At 49.3% G+C, this 14,227-nt stretch overlaps 2 protein-coding genes across 9 annotated transcripts in view; one reads left to right on the top strand and one right to left on the bottom strand.

The window, feature by feature from the left end:
* LOC111846147 (myotubularin-related protein 5) overlaps positions 1 to 6,447 on the top strand; it is a 35,339-nt gene extending 28,892 nt beyond the window's left edge. For all 8 annotated transcript variants that reach the window (XM_023816084.2, XM_023816080.2, XM_023816083.2 and 5 more), the window contains 10 exons: positions 3 to 104; positions 200 to 385; positions 1,025 to 1,151; positions 1,319 to 1,449; positions 1,564 to 1,797; positions 1,961 to 2,068; positions 3,567 to 3,778; positions 3,952 to 4,039; positions 4,136 to 4,267; positions 4,347 to 6,447. In XM_023816084.2, the coding sequence (XP_023671852.1) occupies positions 3 to 104; positions 200 to 385; positions 1,025 to 1,151; positions 1,319 to 1,449; positions 1,564 to 1,797; positions 1,961 to 2,068; positions 3,567 to 3,778; positions 3,952 to 4,039; positions 4,136 to 4,267; positions 4,347 to 4,445 (1,419 nt within the window). In that variant the 3' untranslated portion in view covers positions 4,446 to 6,447. The remainder of the gene's footprint in view (positions 1 to 2; positions 105 to 199; positions 386 to 1,024; positions 1,152 to 1,318; positions 1,450 to 1,563; positions 1,798 to 1,960; positions 2,069 to 3,566; positions 3,779 to 3,951; positions 4,040 to 4,135; positions 4,268 to 4,346) is intronic.
* A 1,114-nt stretch (positions 6,448 to 7,561) lies between these two features.
* LOC111846127 (serine/threonine-protein phosphatase 6 regulatory subunit 2) overlaps positions 7,562 to 14,227 on the bottom strand; it is a 32,681-nt gene continuing 26,015 nt past the window's right edge. The window contains exons 24-27 of the mRNA XM_072709908.1: positions 11,249 to 11,380; positions 11,050 to 11,146; positions 10,571 to 10,695; positions 7,562 to 9,018 (exon numbers count right to left, since the gene is read on the bottom strand). Coding sequence (XP_072566009.1) covers positions 8,774 to 9,018; positions 10,571 to 10,695; positions 11,050 to 11,146; positions 11,249 to 11,380 — 599 coding nt within the window. The 3' untranslated portion in view covers positions 7,562 to 8,773. The remainder of the gene's footprint in view (positions 9,019 to 10,570; positions 10,696 to 11,049; positions 11,147 to 11,248; positions 11,381 to 14,227) is intronic.

Genomic DNA, 14,227 nt, shown 5'->3' with positions numbered 1-14,227 from the left:
AGCTTCACAAGATCCTGCAGGTGTCTGTGCTGGTGGTGGAGCTGCTGGACACAGGCTCCTCCGTCATGGTCAGCCTGGAGGACGGCTGGGACATCACCACACAGGTGGGCTTCCAGTTTGGACAGGCTCTTGTTGGACGCTGGTGTTCATGGATGTATATGTGGTGAAAGCTGGGCTGCTCGCTGGCCTCCCCTCGCAGGTGGTGTCGCTGGTCCAGCTCCTGTCGGACCCGTACTACCGCACCTTCGACGGCTTCAGGTTGCTGGTGGAGAAGGAGTGGCTGTCATTTGGCCACCGATTCAGCCAACGCGGGGCGCAGACGCTGGCCGGCCAGAGTGGCGGCTTCACGCCCGTCTTCCTGCAGTTCCTGGACTGCGTCCACCAGGTGAGCCTGTCCCACTGCCTCGGTCTCTCTAACAAGCATTCACCAACTCCGCTAATGACTAATTCACCGTGTTTTCGTACTGGTGGACTTTGCCGTCGGATGGGACATTGGCCATCTCTTATCAGCTGAGTGTTTCGATATACGAGACCCCTTTTAAAGTAAGAGAGAGTGATTATTATAAAAAGCAACGCTAACTGTCAACAGGTCATATCAGAACGAAGAACAATTAGAGCGATGTTCCTGGCATCTGGAGGCAGGTGTTCCGGCTTCTCACTGCTGCTGTCGTTTTAAGTCATGAGAGCCTGTTAATGTTTGACAGCGTGAAAGAATGTGACACTAACTGAGGAACAGGGCCAGGATTAGCCAAGACGTCTATTTGGCTGACAACAGAGGAAGCATGACTTGTGAACTGTATTTTAATAAGTAAGATGGCTGAGTCTGAAGGGACCAGTAATGATCCTGTCTGGGGGCTGAAGGGGCCTTATGCCCTGACACATCATAGTGCTCTCTGACGTGCTCCGTCATGGTGCGCTCTGACGTGCTCCGTCATGGTGCGCTCTGACGTGCTCCGTCATGGTGCGCTCTGACGTGCTCTGTGTGTTCTGTCATGCTAACTCATGGTCTTCTGTCCTGCAACAGATCCATCTTCAGTTTCCCATGGAGTTCGAGTTCAGTCAGTACTACCTGAAGTTCCTGGCCTATCACTACGTTTCCAACCGCTTCCGGACCTTTCTGCTGGACTCAGACTATGAGAGAATAGAGCTGGGTGAGAATCCCGTGACCGGACCTTCTCTCCGGTGCCCCATATATCTGCCCTGTCTGGAATCACATGGGGTAGCACTGTCCTATAGGGACATGGGTGCTGTGTGCTCATTGGCCAGGATATCTGCATGGCGATGCTGGTTTCTTCAGAGGTGTTCTCTCTGCTTTCAGGTGTGATGTTTGAAGAAAAGGGTGAAAAGAGAGGACCTCAGACTTTCAAATCAGTCTGGGATTATATCGAGCGACTCAATAAGAAGACCCCCATCTTCTTCAACTACATGTTTGCCCCTGAGGATGGAGAGGTGAGGCGTGTTGGCTATGCTGCTGTGGACTGTTGCTGCCCCCTACTGATGAACGTATGATACTGCACCAGCATGAGGTCATTTTCAGCCAGCACCTCTGTGCTCTGTGTCCAGGTGCTAAAGCCGTACAGCTGCATCTCCAATCTGAAACTGTGGGACTTCTACACGGAGGAGACCCTGTCGGAGGGCCCTTCTTATGACTGGGAGCTGGTGCAGAGCCGGCCAGAGCAGCAGCCGGACGCTGAGAGGCCAGAGAAGGCGGTGTGCGTGTCCCGGCGCCGGGTAGTGTGGCCCTGCTATGACTGCCACAGCAGGGTGCTGCCAGACGCTATTACCAAACTCTTACAGGTCTGCCCACCAGCCCACCTTCCGTCTCCGCCAGGGCATCAGTGTTCATGGCTCCCCAAGGGGCGTCTCACTCCGTGGCACAGACTGCCATGATAAATAACGCCCTGGAGCCGGATATATCTGGCCAGAGTCATTCAGCTGTATGCTTCTCTGCATCCACTAGGAGCTGCAGTCCCTTGAGATGGAGCTGGGAAAGGTCCCAGAGAAGTGGAAGGACACCTGGGATAAGATCAAGTCCACGCAGCGTGCAGAGAGCAGGCTGGAGAGCAGGGTGAGGCGGCCGCTGGCCAACCGCCACGTAGCACAGAGATCACGCTGTGCTGCTCTCTTTGAAGGCTCTCAAGAAGAGTGAGACATCAACAGGCTTTTACCCAGAAAGAATCCTGTGTGTTTGTGTGTGTGTCTCATGTATATATTACATTGTGAGGACCAAATGTCCCCACAATGTGACAAAAACCTGTTATTTTAACACTGTGGGGACTGTTTTTTGGGCCCCACAGGAGGAAACTCAATTTTATAAGAATCAGTGACTTCAATCAAATAACTAAAAATGCCAAGAGTCTTGTATTTTGTTTGGTTACTTATGGTTAAGGTTTGGACTGGGTAGGGTTAAGGTTGTCAGTATTGGTATTAAGGTTATACCCATAGAAATGGAGAGTCCCCACAAAGATATAGATACCTAATCTGTGTGTGTGTGTAACAGTGAAACATACACTGATAAGGAGGATGACAGCAGCAGAAAAAAAATCTTCCAAAACCTATGAAGCCTATTACTGTAATGACACATCACATTGATATATAATAAAACAATGTTATGATGATGTCTGGATGCGTTTCACTGCCCCATGTCAGTGCACTTTATCATATTACAGTATCATAAAATAATATTACATTCATAACATACTTCCTTTTGGCTACATTTTAAGAGAAGCACAGATTTAGATTGTGCTGTTCTGTATTTAGTAGTATGATACTGAGTGTCTGTTATTGGTCCGGATGATATTGAATGTCTGTCATTGGTCAGGGTGATATTGAATGTCTGTCATTGGTCAGGGTGATATTGAGTATTTGTCATTGGTCATGGTGATATTGAGCGTCTGTCATTGAGCAGGGTGATATTGAGCGTCTGTCATTGGTCAGGGTGATATTGAGCATCTGTCATTGGTCAGGGTGATATTGAGAGACTGTCATTGGTCAGGGTGATATTGAGAGACTGTCATTGGTCAGGGTTATATTGAGAAACTGTCATTGGTCAGGGTTATATTGAGAAACTGTCATTGGTCAGGGTGATATTGAGTGTCTGTCATTGGTCAGGGTGATATTGAGAGACTGTCATTGGTCAGGGTGATATTGAGAGACTGTCATTGGTCAGGGTGATATTGAGAGACTTTCATTGGTCAGGGTGATATTGAGCGTCTGTCATTGAGCAGGGTGATATTGAGCGTCTGTCATTGGTCAGGGTGATATTGAGCGTCTGTCATTGGTCAGGGTGATATTGAGAGACTGTCATTGGTCAGGGTGATATTGAGAGACTTTCATTGGTCAGGGTGATATTGAGATTCACATTTGAAAAGCATGTAAAAATGGGCTCATCCAAGTGTATAACTTTTATTGTGAGATGTTGGCTTCCATTTGGGCAGAACAGCATCTTGCACCTCCAAGCCTGTTCTGCCTGGGATAGACTCTCCCCGTGACTCTGAACCAGTTAGCAGATGGATGGATGGATGGATAGCCTCACACATGTGTCTATGTTCTTCCATGTTCCACAGGCCTCCTCTAGATCACTGCTCATGTCCTCCAACATCAGCCACCAGCGGCGGGCCCAGGGGGCGTGTCTCCATGATAGCATGATGGGCTCCAGCATCAACCTGGCTCTGGAGGCAGAAGGCGGCGTTGGCTCCTCCTCCGCGGGAAACCTTGGCAGCCGGCCCAGCACCAGCACACTGTACAGCCAGTTCCAGAGCACAGAGAGTGAGAACAGGTGAGCACCTGCTGCCCAGGTTCTGTGGCCTAGCCCAGCCGTGTCTCTCTCACACACACTTGATCTGTGGCCTAGCCCAGCCATGTCTCTCTGTCTTTCTCTCTCGCTCTCACACACACAAACACACACACATACACAGAAAGAATTGAGGTTACAGTTTGTTTCCTGTCCAGGTCGTTTGAGGGCATCCTGTATAAGAAGGGGGCTCTACTGAAGCCATGGAGACCACGCTGGTTTGTGCTTGACAAGACGAAGCACCAGGTGCGTAGCGTCTTCAGCGGGTGTTTAGCAGGTATCAGGCTGCATGGCTTGACTGAGACCTCCCTCCTCTCTGACTGAAATGCCCTCGCCCCCCAGCTGCGGTACTATGATAATCGACAGGACAGGGAGTGCAAGGGTGTGATAGACCTGGCGGAGGTGGAGTCCATGGTGCCAGGGACGCCAACCATGGGGGCCCCCAAAAACATTGATGAGAAAGCCTTCTTTGATGTAAGTACGTCTCCCACCCAGACTGTATTGCTCCTGGTTATTAATCTGCTAACGCTGCCCCGTATTTACCCCACAACAGCTAAAGACCACCAAAAGGGTGTACAACTTCTGTGCCCAGGACAGCCTGAATGCACAGCTGTGGATGGACAATGTGCAGAGCTGTCTGTCGGACGCATGATGGGTGCTGGCTGCAGTGGAGGACCCAGAATGCACAATGTCTGCAGGAAGGAGTACGTGATGCCGACAGACACGTCTGCCGGCCAATCACAGGCCCCCAGAGCAGTAGAGAGGGGAGGGGCCTTCCTGTGTGACAGTGTTCAGTATTGCCGGCATTAAGCTGTCGATGCATAATCACGCCTCAGTTTTTATTTCTATTTTTATTTATAAAAATCGCTCTAAGGTTACGTATGTTACAAAGATGACTCCTGCCGGAAACCTCTCCAGATGGCCGCTGTTTGCACTGGGAATTTACCGTCCGATCTGTGGGACTGAAGTGAGGTTCTGCCTGGACCCGGACTGCCTGTCCTGCGAGAGAGCCCTCTGTGGGGTTCCGTCACCCAGGCTATGCTTTGGTTCCGCAGGCACACAGGCTGGACTCTGCAGGGCTGAGATGTTCTGCAGATGGTTGAGGAAGCTTTTAAAGCAAACGCTGATTCGCAGTTTCGAATGTTTATGGGGTGTAATTTATGGGAGACATACCACATGGTCATTTCTTCAGTGTGCATTTGTTTACAAAGCTGTTGTCAGTTAAATAATTTTGTTGGTGATGGGGGGGGGGGGGACTCATGAAAATGTAAGGAGAACGAGAGATGCTTTAATTTTTACACTATTTACAGCTTATTCAAACATGGGTTAAGCTGTTGCCCTGTGTATGGTGAAAGCCAGTGGGACAGTGACTGAGCTCCACCTCCTCATCACATGACACAGCATCCCTAAGGCAGTGCTCCTCCTCTGGTGTGACCAGACTTAGCCGGCCCCATGCACCTGTGGGCAGAGGCCTGATATTACTATGAGGTGCGTGTAAGTATGCTGTCAGACGCTGCATCAGGTCATGGAGGGCTGTTACGTATACATGGACAGTGTTAGTGCACATGCCTTCGCAGGATAACAGCCAGTGTAAGCATCACGGACACGGTCAGGGGAGGGTGGCAGTCTGTACAGATTCATCCAGAAGTTTCTCACCCAGCAGTAGTTACATGTCAGGAGAGCAGAATCATTCTGGGTCTCTGCTTTACATTTTGTCTCAAGACACTTTTAGCGATTTTTGGGTTCTATGTCATGATTTCAGTAGCATTTTCCATGGCTGATGGCGCCAGAATTCGCTAAAACGGTTTGTATTTGCTAAATCTGTCGTCGCACTGTGGCCCACGCATGGCGTGAACATTGCATACCTTCTGGGTTCTGTCTGGCCTCTTCCATGCAGTGACGTCGGCTGTGTAGCTGGGACAGAAATGTAGACGTATAAAAAGGCACCAGGGAGATGGGGAGGACCCTCAGGCAGAAGAGAGGACACCTTCATGCTGTAGTCTGGCCTCCCTGCCCTGAGGCCGACTCCGTGAGGCCGACTCCGTGAGGCCGACTCCGTGAGGCCGATGTTTTGTTTCATAAACCTCAGAATGAACAAAATCTGAGGAACCAAGCAAAGGGACAGACTGCTGCCATGAGCTTACAAACTCTACATATAAAATGTACATCTCCATTAAGCCCCCTTTATAGAGTAGATTTAATTATAGCTTTTTCTTGTATATAATATTCAGATTTTTATGCAATGAATGGTGGTAATTTATTTAACTTTTGTGTAAGGAAGTTTACACAATGGTGTTGAAGGTATTGGAAATATTGACCGTTGTCTTTACCTCTGTTAACATGCCTACGAGAGCAATATTACCCCGTTTGAAAACATGGTGTTCCCGACTGTATCTGGCCGTTCGTGTGTCCAGGTTGTGTGTGTGAGGGGGGGACACAGTCGGGCCTACCCATTTCCCACAATGCCGTTTATCTCACTGTCCACATAATAGGTGTCTGTACATTAGGGTGGTCCTTAAAAATGAAAATTTGAAAATGCTATTTCTCAACCCCTAATTTTGTTTTATATAAGAAAACATCAGGATTTTTTGGTGATTTTTCAAGCATGTTTAGAGATTAAAGCCCTGTTTAGTCATCCACTGTCGGTAATACTAGTTTGTCTTTTGGGTCATTCATTTGATTATTCTTCTGTGCTGATTTTATTTTCCCCTTTACTTAACATTTGGTTCATCCATTTTCTGTAAGCACTTATCCTATTCAGGGTCATGAGGTGTCTGAAGCCCATCGCGGAAGGTATAGGTGTAGGGAACAACTCAGGATGGAGTGCTAACTCATCACAGGGCACACACACATGCCGTCACACGTCTGAGCGCAGGGCACACACACATGGGTCACACGTCTGAGCGCAGGGCACACACACATGGGTCACACGTCTGAGCGCAGGGCACACACACATGGGTCACACGTCTGAGCGCAGGACACATCACACGTCTGAGCGCAGGGCACACACACATGGGTCACACGTCTGAGCGCAGGGCACACACACATGGGTCACACGTCTGAGCGCAGGACACATCACACGTCTGAGCGCAGGGCACACACACATGGGTCACACGTCTGAGCGCAGGGCACACACACATCACACGTCTGGGCGCAGGGCACACACACATGGGTCACACGTCTGAGCGCAGGGCACACACACATGGGTCACACGTCTGAGCGCAGGGCACACACACATGGGTCACACGTCTGAGCGCAGGACACATCACACGTCTGAGCGCAGGGCACACACACATGGGTCACACGTCTGAGCGCAGGGCACACACACATCACACGTCTGGGCGCAGGGCACACACACATGGGTCACACGTCTGAGCGCAGGGCACACACACATGGGTCACACGTCTGAGCGCAGGGCACACACACATCACACGTCTGGGCGCAGGGCACACACACACGGGTCACACGTCTGGGCGCAGGGCACACACATGCCGTCACACGTCTGGGCGCAGGGCACACACATGCCGTCACACGTCTGGGCGCAGGGCACACACACACGGGTCACACGTCTGGGCGCAGGGCACACACATGGGTCACACGTCTGGGCGCAGGGCACACACACATGGGTCACACGTCTGGGCGCAGGGCACACACACATGGGTCACACGTCTGGGCCCTGCACATTGAACATTTGTTTAATATATTTTCTGGTTTTTACACATTTCATTTGGTCAGCTTTTATTATTCTGATTTTTTTTCATTGACAGAGTGTTAGGAAATGTTTGAGAGATCACTCTTCATGCTGCAAAAAATAAGATGTCTAGCACATTTTTGCTAACGAATGACCCGAGAGATTGAGAATTACCGACAGTGGATGACTTAGATAGGCTTCAACCAGCTTGAATATTCCCATAGTGTCAATTTATTGATCATTGGTTATAAACTCCACTTTGTTGTGTTCTTTATTTTTTTACATAGCTGTTGCTGTAGTTATTTTTTCAGAAAAGTTTGGCTGAAATTTTGTATATTTAATTTACAGTTACACACTTTCATCTTGTTGAGCAACCTCTAAACATCAATAAAACTACAGAAAATGGAGTACTTTCTCACAGTGCATCACAAAATAAAAGGCTGAGTGCATAAAACACTGTGGATTTAAAATGTGACTCCTGGCCACCCTCACAGGACCACCCTACTGTATATATTGAAGTTTTCTTTAGGTTAATCTGCAGGCTTTTCAAAGCCATAATATGTTATGTACATTTTTTTAGGATTAAAAAAAAAAAAAAAGACAAAAGTGGATGAAGTATTTCTGGTTTCGGTTTTGAATTGTCACAACAATATAATCTGATTTCCATTTCAGTTTTACGAGTTTTTACCCATTTTTATTTTCCTAAACAGATTTTAAAAAGTCTGCATAACAGCCTGACCCCCTGCTTTATATGATGTGGTCACTGCACATACCGACAGGATTTTACGGAGTAACATTTCTGATATCTGTTTCACTACAAATTTGTGAAGATCAGAGATTACCAGCTAATCAGTATCATTAATAGATAAATGTCACTGGGACTGACCAAAATGTTCACATTGCTGCTGCACTAATATATCATCAACCTCTTACCCTTGCAGAAGATAAACCTTTTAACATTAATGGGCCTAAACAGGAAATGCTAGCCTGTGAAGGCCGGGTATCCGAGGTTAACCAGTGGGTTCCTCTGGAGGGAGAGTTCGGGGGGGAGGGGTTCTCTCTCAGCATGTACAGTTGAGGGATCAGCTTCGGTGTGGCATGAATGTGTGGCATTATCAGCTGAGTGGCTGTAGCTGGGGGCGAGTACCACAGTGCGGCGTCCCACCACACACACCAGGACAGAAGTCCGCAGACGGCCTCTGCGTCCAGAAGCAGATCACCTTCAAAGCTCCTCTGGGCATCTCCGACCCAGCACAGCTGCCCGGAGCGTCGCCCCACTGCTTCGCGGCTCACATGTCCTGGTGACGGGTCAGGGCTGAGATGAGGTCCTCCAGTGGCTCCGTGTCCGCCCAGTCCAACAGCTGGAACTCCCGGCTGAACAGTGTGAAGTGGGTGAAGACTGTGTTGAGGTGGGGCTGCATCTCCAGGGCAGCTATGTGCTGGAAGTGGGCCCAGTACAGGTGCGCCAGCATGTGGAACAGGTAGAGGAAGATCCTCTGCGCCAGGAAGGTAAAGCCCATGGGGAAGGAAGAGTCTGCGGGTGCAAGAATAAGCAGCGGCCCACTGTTATGAGTGTGATTCCCTTAAGGGTGCCATAGGTCCTTTATTTCAGTGTATTTGTTTCTTGTGTCTGCATGGAAGGTATGTGAACTTGGTTTGGTCATAAAATGCCCAGAAGCAGTTTTACAGGCTCATTTACATCCTATTATTTGGCACTAAAATGAAACCGGCCACGTTGCCATATTTGGTGGCCTCATGAATATGTTGATGAGCTCTGCTCGGATTGGCTGGTTTACAGTGAGGCACGGCAGATGCTCACACAGAACCAACATTTCTACGATGCATAACGATGACTGGTCCCATAAGATTATGAGAGCGCTGATGAATTTCCATCACCTTCTAACGTCTTAGTTCCATGACTGTGACGATACTGGTGTGAACAAGCCTACTATGCTTTCAGTCGTGTAAAAGTATAGCAAATACAATTATGTACAGTACATAATACTCCATAAATATTTATGTATTTACCATATTGTACTTTTTAATCATTATTTTAGAGTGTATTCTTTCTATTTTGCCACATTCTCCCACTTCAGTTTAGGCACAATGCTCGCAGAGTCATACCATGGGGGCAGCGTGTGGCTCAGTGGGCTAAGCCTGTGTGCCTGTAATCAGAAGGTCGCTGGTTCAAACCCAGCCTCAGCATGTCTGTGGGTCCATGAACAAGGCCCTTAACCCCCAGTTTCCTGTTTTTCCACCTTCTAACTACGTGGGATTTATGTGTGAAAGAGGAAACACCAGTATTTGAGACTGAAGCTATATCAGACCTACGTCAGCAGCCATAGCACCTGCAGCTGAGCCCAGGTAATCTACCTGAAGCTAAGCAGGTTTGGGTCTGGCCAGTATCTGGAAGGGAGACCAACTGGGAAAGCCAGGTTGCTGCCAGAAGAGGTGTTGGTGTGGCCAGTGCAGTGATGTGGACACTGTGCTGTACAAATGGTGCCGTCCTTCGGATGAGACGTAAAACCGAGGTCCTGACTCTCTGAGGTCATAAAAAATCCCTGGGCACCTTTCGGAAGAGTAGGGGTGGTACCCCGATGCCCAGGCTAAATTGCCCCCTGTGGCCCTATCAATTGGGCCTCATAATCATCACCTGTATCTAACTGGTAAATTCTCTCCTGCTCCTTCACCACCTTAGCTACTGTGGGGTAAGCATGCTGGTGTTAGGTGTGTGTGCATGGGATGGGGGGAGGTGCTGCTTCAAGCCTGCCTTTGGGCTGTCTGTGGCCCTTTGAGCAAGGCTCTTAACCCCCAGCTGCTATGGGTGGCTACACTTTGAGGCCAGCTTGGTCCCCACCTATAGGGAACAAGCTGGCTGGAGGTGTTAGGAGAGTTTCCCCATCAGGATCAATAGGTTATTTTATTAACAGATTTTAAACTTCTTTCTCAACCTCAGGGATTCTTAAATGTGTCACTGCTGAAGACACCAAATACCTGCTTGATTGTTGAAGAACATCAGATACCTGGGGATCCCAGAGGACTGGGGAATCCCTTAAACACTGCATTTCCGGGCAGTAAAACCACACCTGACTTTGACGGGAAAACCTCCTGATCGGCCAGCAGCTCCTGGATGTAGCACATGATGTAGCCGGTGTAGAGGGGAGCAGAGCAGCTGATCTTCTTGCCGTCCTCGTCTGTCCAGTGGAAGGTCCTGCAGAGAGAGGCCCCACGTGTGAAGCTGTGGCAGGTTTCAAACCAGCATATGCCTACTTCACATCGGCCTTCATAGTTCTGTTTATTTTCATTGCTTTTTAATTTCAAGTTAAACTAGGAGTAGATGCTACCGTGGCCTTTTCCTGCTTAATTCCCATCAGCTGCAGGTCCCAGCTCCTGCCCAAGCCTCCAGTGATCAGGCTGCAAAGGTACCTCATGTCTGTCTCGTTTTTCTTTTTTATCTGCAAGTCCTGTATAAGATGGCTCTTGCCCCTGAGACTCCCCATACCAGTCAGGTGCCATCTGGGGGCGTGTGCTGGTCCTGCTCCATTGTGCCTATAGGTGGCCTCACCTGTTGCCAGGGCCACTGGCAGTGGGGCAGGTCCTTGTGGTGCAGAACTCAGACAGGGCACTGGAGAGCAGGTTGATGAGCTGGAAGAAGGCTACAGCTGCACAAGGTTGGGGGGAGAGAGAGGGTGCCCCCCTCATCAGTCCCAGGGACACCAGTACTGCCCACCACCCAAACTCAGCCAGAGCGATGGCACACTCACTGTGGCTGGCGATCCACTCGGCCTTGTCCACGCCGTCGGGCAGAGTGCACAGCGAGCGCATGTCCACCGGACAGAGACTCTCAGCAGTATAGGCATCCAGCAAGTAAGGCTTCTGGCCCAGGGGGGGAGCAGCTTTCAGGCTCATCTTCCTTCTGGGGAGGGACGGCATGCAATAACAGAGTCCCGGTGAGGAAGATCTGTGTGCCTTTGGTGTCTCTCAGCTACATCCAACTCAGATATAAGTGAATCTTTTGTGAGAGTCAATGAATGAGTATGGCTGAGTTTGCCTGTGAGTGAATGAATATTACATATTTGTTTAGCTAACCAAAGGTAGCAGCCTCTTGTCATTGTCAGCATCATAGACTTCATGATGTCATTTACTACTCCCCTATTAACCTGGGGTATGCTGCTAATGACGATAGCGACTTGCATAGTTGGAGCCATGCAACTGAACAGTTCCAACTATGAATGTACCCTTGAACAGGACTTCTCTCATTAGCCTATTGGTAACCTTACATTAACGACTGTCAGTATACATTTTTTTCCAATACCAGGCACACTTGTGGAAAGTATGCATACATGCCCCTGGGCTTGAAAGTGGGCAGTACGTGGGTGTACGGTCAGATTGGAGGCACGGATAATAATGCCACATGACAGTCTAGGATTTTTGAATCTGCCTGTTTTTCCACCTTCTTTTACATATATGGTTTTTATATGTGAAAGAAGGAAAAACAGTGCTCGAGATTTACAATGTCAGTTCCACGTACCAAATTATTCTCATTCAACTAAGCTGGGGTATATGTAGATTATCATTCTATGGCACTTAACTAAGAGGTTAACTAAAACCGCACTAGCATACCGCTAAAGAGATTAATGATCTTTGCTGGTGAACGCACTCTCTGTATGCTAGTGTGTAAAAGACGGGTGGGCAGACTGCTGTTTACTTATTTCCCCAACTGTGGATATCTCCTGTTTGTATGCGCATGGAAAGATGTTAGACAACTCAGTGCTAGATTGCATAACTTTAGATATCCTGGAATACTTACTTAGATCCTGCTTAGGCTGTTTGACATGGGAGGATGATTGAGCTTCTAGGGTTTACCTCTCAAACAAATGCGTGTTAAATCAAACAGTATCCAAAGGACAACTCCGGAGGAAGCCAGGCTTCCAGATGACACATGCAGGCAAAACACCCAAATGTGTAGAAATATGGACCAAACTATCATTATGTACTTTCCCAACATTTTAGCCTCATAGTGTATGGTGACAGTCATGCAGTAAATTAATCTATTTACACCACAGGTTCTGCCCGCTGTCGAGCCAGGTGTGGTGCGGCCAGAGTGCGTGATGAAGTTTGCACTGCTACTGGTAGATTTCACAGTAGCGAACTCACCTCTGATATCTGGCGTCTTGCTGCACAGCGGAGTGAGGTGCACATCAGAGAGGCCACACCAAGGCCCGTGACTCACAGGCTTCCCCCACCAACAGAGAAAATGCGCAGCTACTGCTCTGTTTAGCTGCACTATGAGACCCACTGTGCCGACACACTGCACAGATACTGCTCTGTTTAGCTTCACTATGAGACCCACTGTGCCGACACACTGCACAGCTACTGCTCTGTTTAGCTGCACTATGAGACCCACTGTGCCGACACACTGCACAGCTACTGCTCTGTTTAGCTTCACTATGAGACCCACTGTGCCGACACACTGCACAGCTACTGCTCTGTTTAGCTGCACTATGAGACCCACTGTGCCGACACACTGCACAGCTACTGCTCTGTTTAGCTGCACTATGAGACCCACTGTGCCGACACACTGCACAGCTACTGCTCTGTTTAGCTTCACTATGAGACCCACTGTGCCGACACACTGCACAGCTACTGCTCTGTTTAGCTGCACTATGAGACCCACTGTGCCGACACACAGATACCTCATTTAAAAGCTGCACTCAGTGAAGCGGGCAAAAGACACGGAGCGATTCTTACTCACGGCTTTCCTGCAGTAGCTTCAGGGGAATCCCCGCTTGTTTCAGCGGCCGCAAAGTAGCTCTCACACCCTCCCATGGCTCTGCTCTGGCCGGTGAGAGGCACCGTGGTTCAGAGTCGGCTCTGCTGTGCGGGACGGCCCCTCTGAGCCGGCCCTGTGACACGGAGGGGGAGCCGCCCTGGGTGTGTCTTCAGTCCTCCTGGCCCAAATCCCGAGCCACCCAGGAGCCGAAAGTCTCATTTGACCAGTAAGGAAGGTCCAACAGGCTGTGACTGGAATCCGTCTGAGGAGCTTAGCAAACACCATCTCTCTGAAGGGGCCAACTGCCTGCCCTCAGTGAGACTCTGGGCAAAACAGGCCCCAGGAAGAGTGGCCTTGGATTCAAAGAGAGGAAGTAACATGGGATAAATGTAATTCATACCTGACATTAGCCTGTTAGTCTGCAGGAGCAAAACCACCAGGGTCTCCATCAGCTGTGGCCGTGGCAAGTGGTTGGGGGCATGAGGCCCCTGGGGCCAGCAAGCCAGAAGAACATTGGAGAACAACAAACCTGTGCAGCAAAATGCGCATTTAGCCATGTGAGGTCGAGGGACAGAATGAGGCCGCCCCATGCATTACTTCTCTACTTGGATGCAAGATGATTCAAGCTATTGATTCAAGATGGTGGCGCGTGCACATGCTGCGGCTTCTCTCTCTCCCGAACAAACAGTGTTTTCATGTTTTTCGTCCTGTAAGTTGCAGTGTTTTTGTACATCTTCGTCGCGTTTATCTGTTTTTAAACACGTATATAGCCGAACATTTTTGCTCGACATTGGCACAAGAAAACTTTTTGAGTTAGACTCTTCGTACGCCGAAGAACTAGATGATCTGGGTCTGCTCCGGAGGCCTACTCAATCACTGACCCCCGCTCCTGCACCTCGCCCAAAATGGAGACGCCTCAAGCGGCGTGAGAGGAAGCAGAAGAGGGGTAAGCGCGGAGGTATCCGAGCTA

Source organism: Paramormyrops kingsleyae, chromosome 3 (assembly GCF_048594095.1).
Source record: "Paramormyrops kingsleyae isolate MSU_618 chromosome 3, PKINGS_0.4, whole genome shotgun sequence".
Lineage (NCBI taxonomy): Eukaryota > Metazoa > Chordata > Actinopteri > Osteoglossiformes > Mormyridae > Paramormyrops > Paramormyrops kingsleyae.
This window is presented reverse-complemented; position numbering and strand designations above follow the sequence as displayed.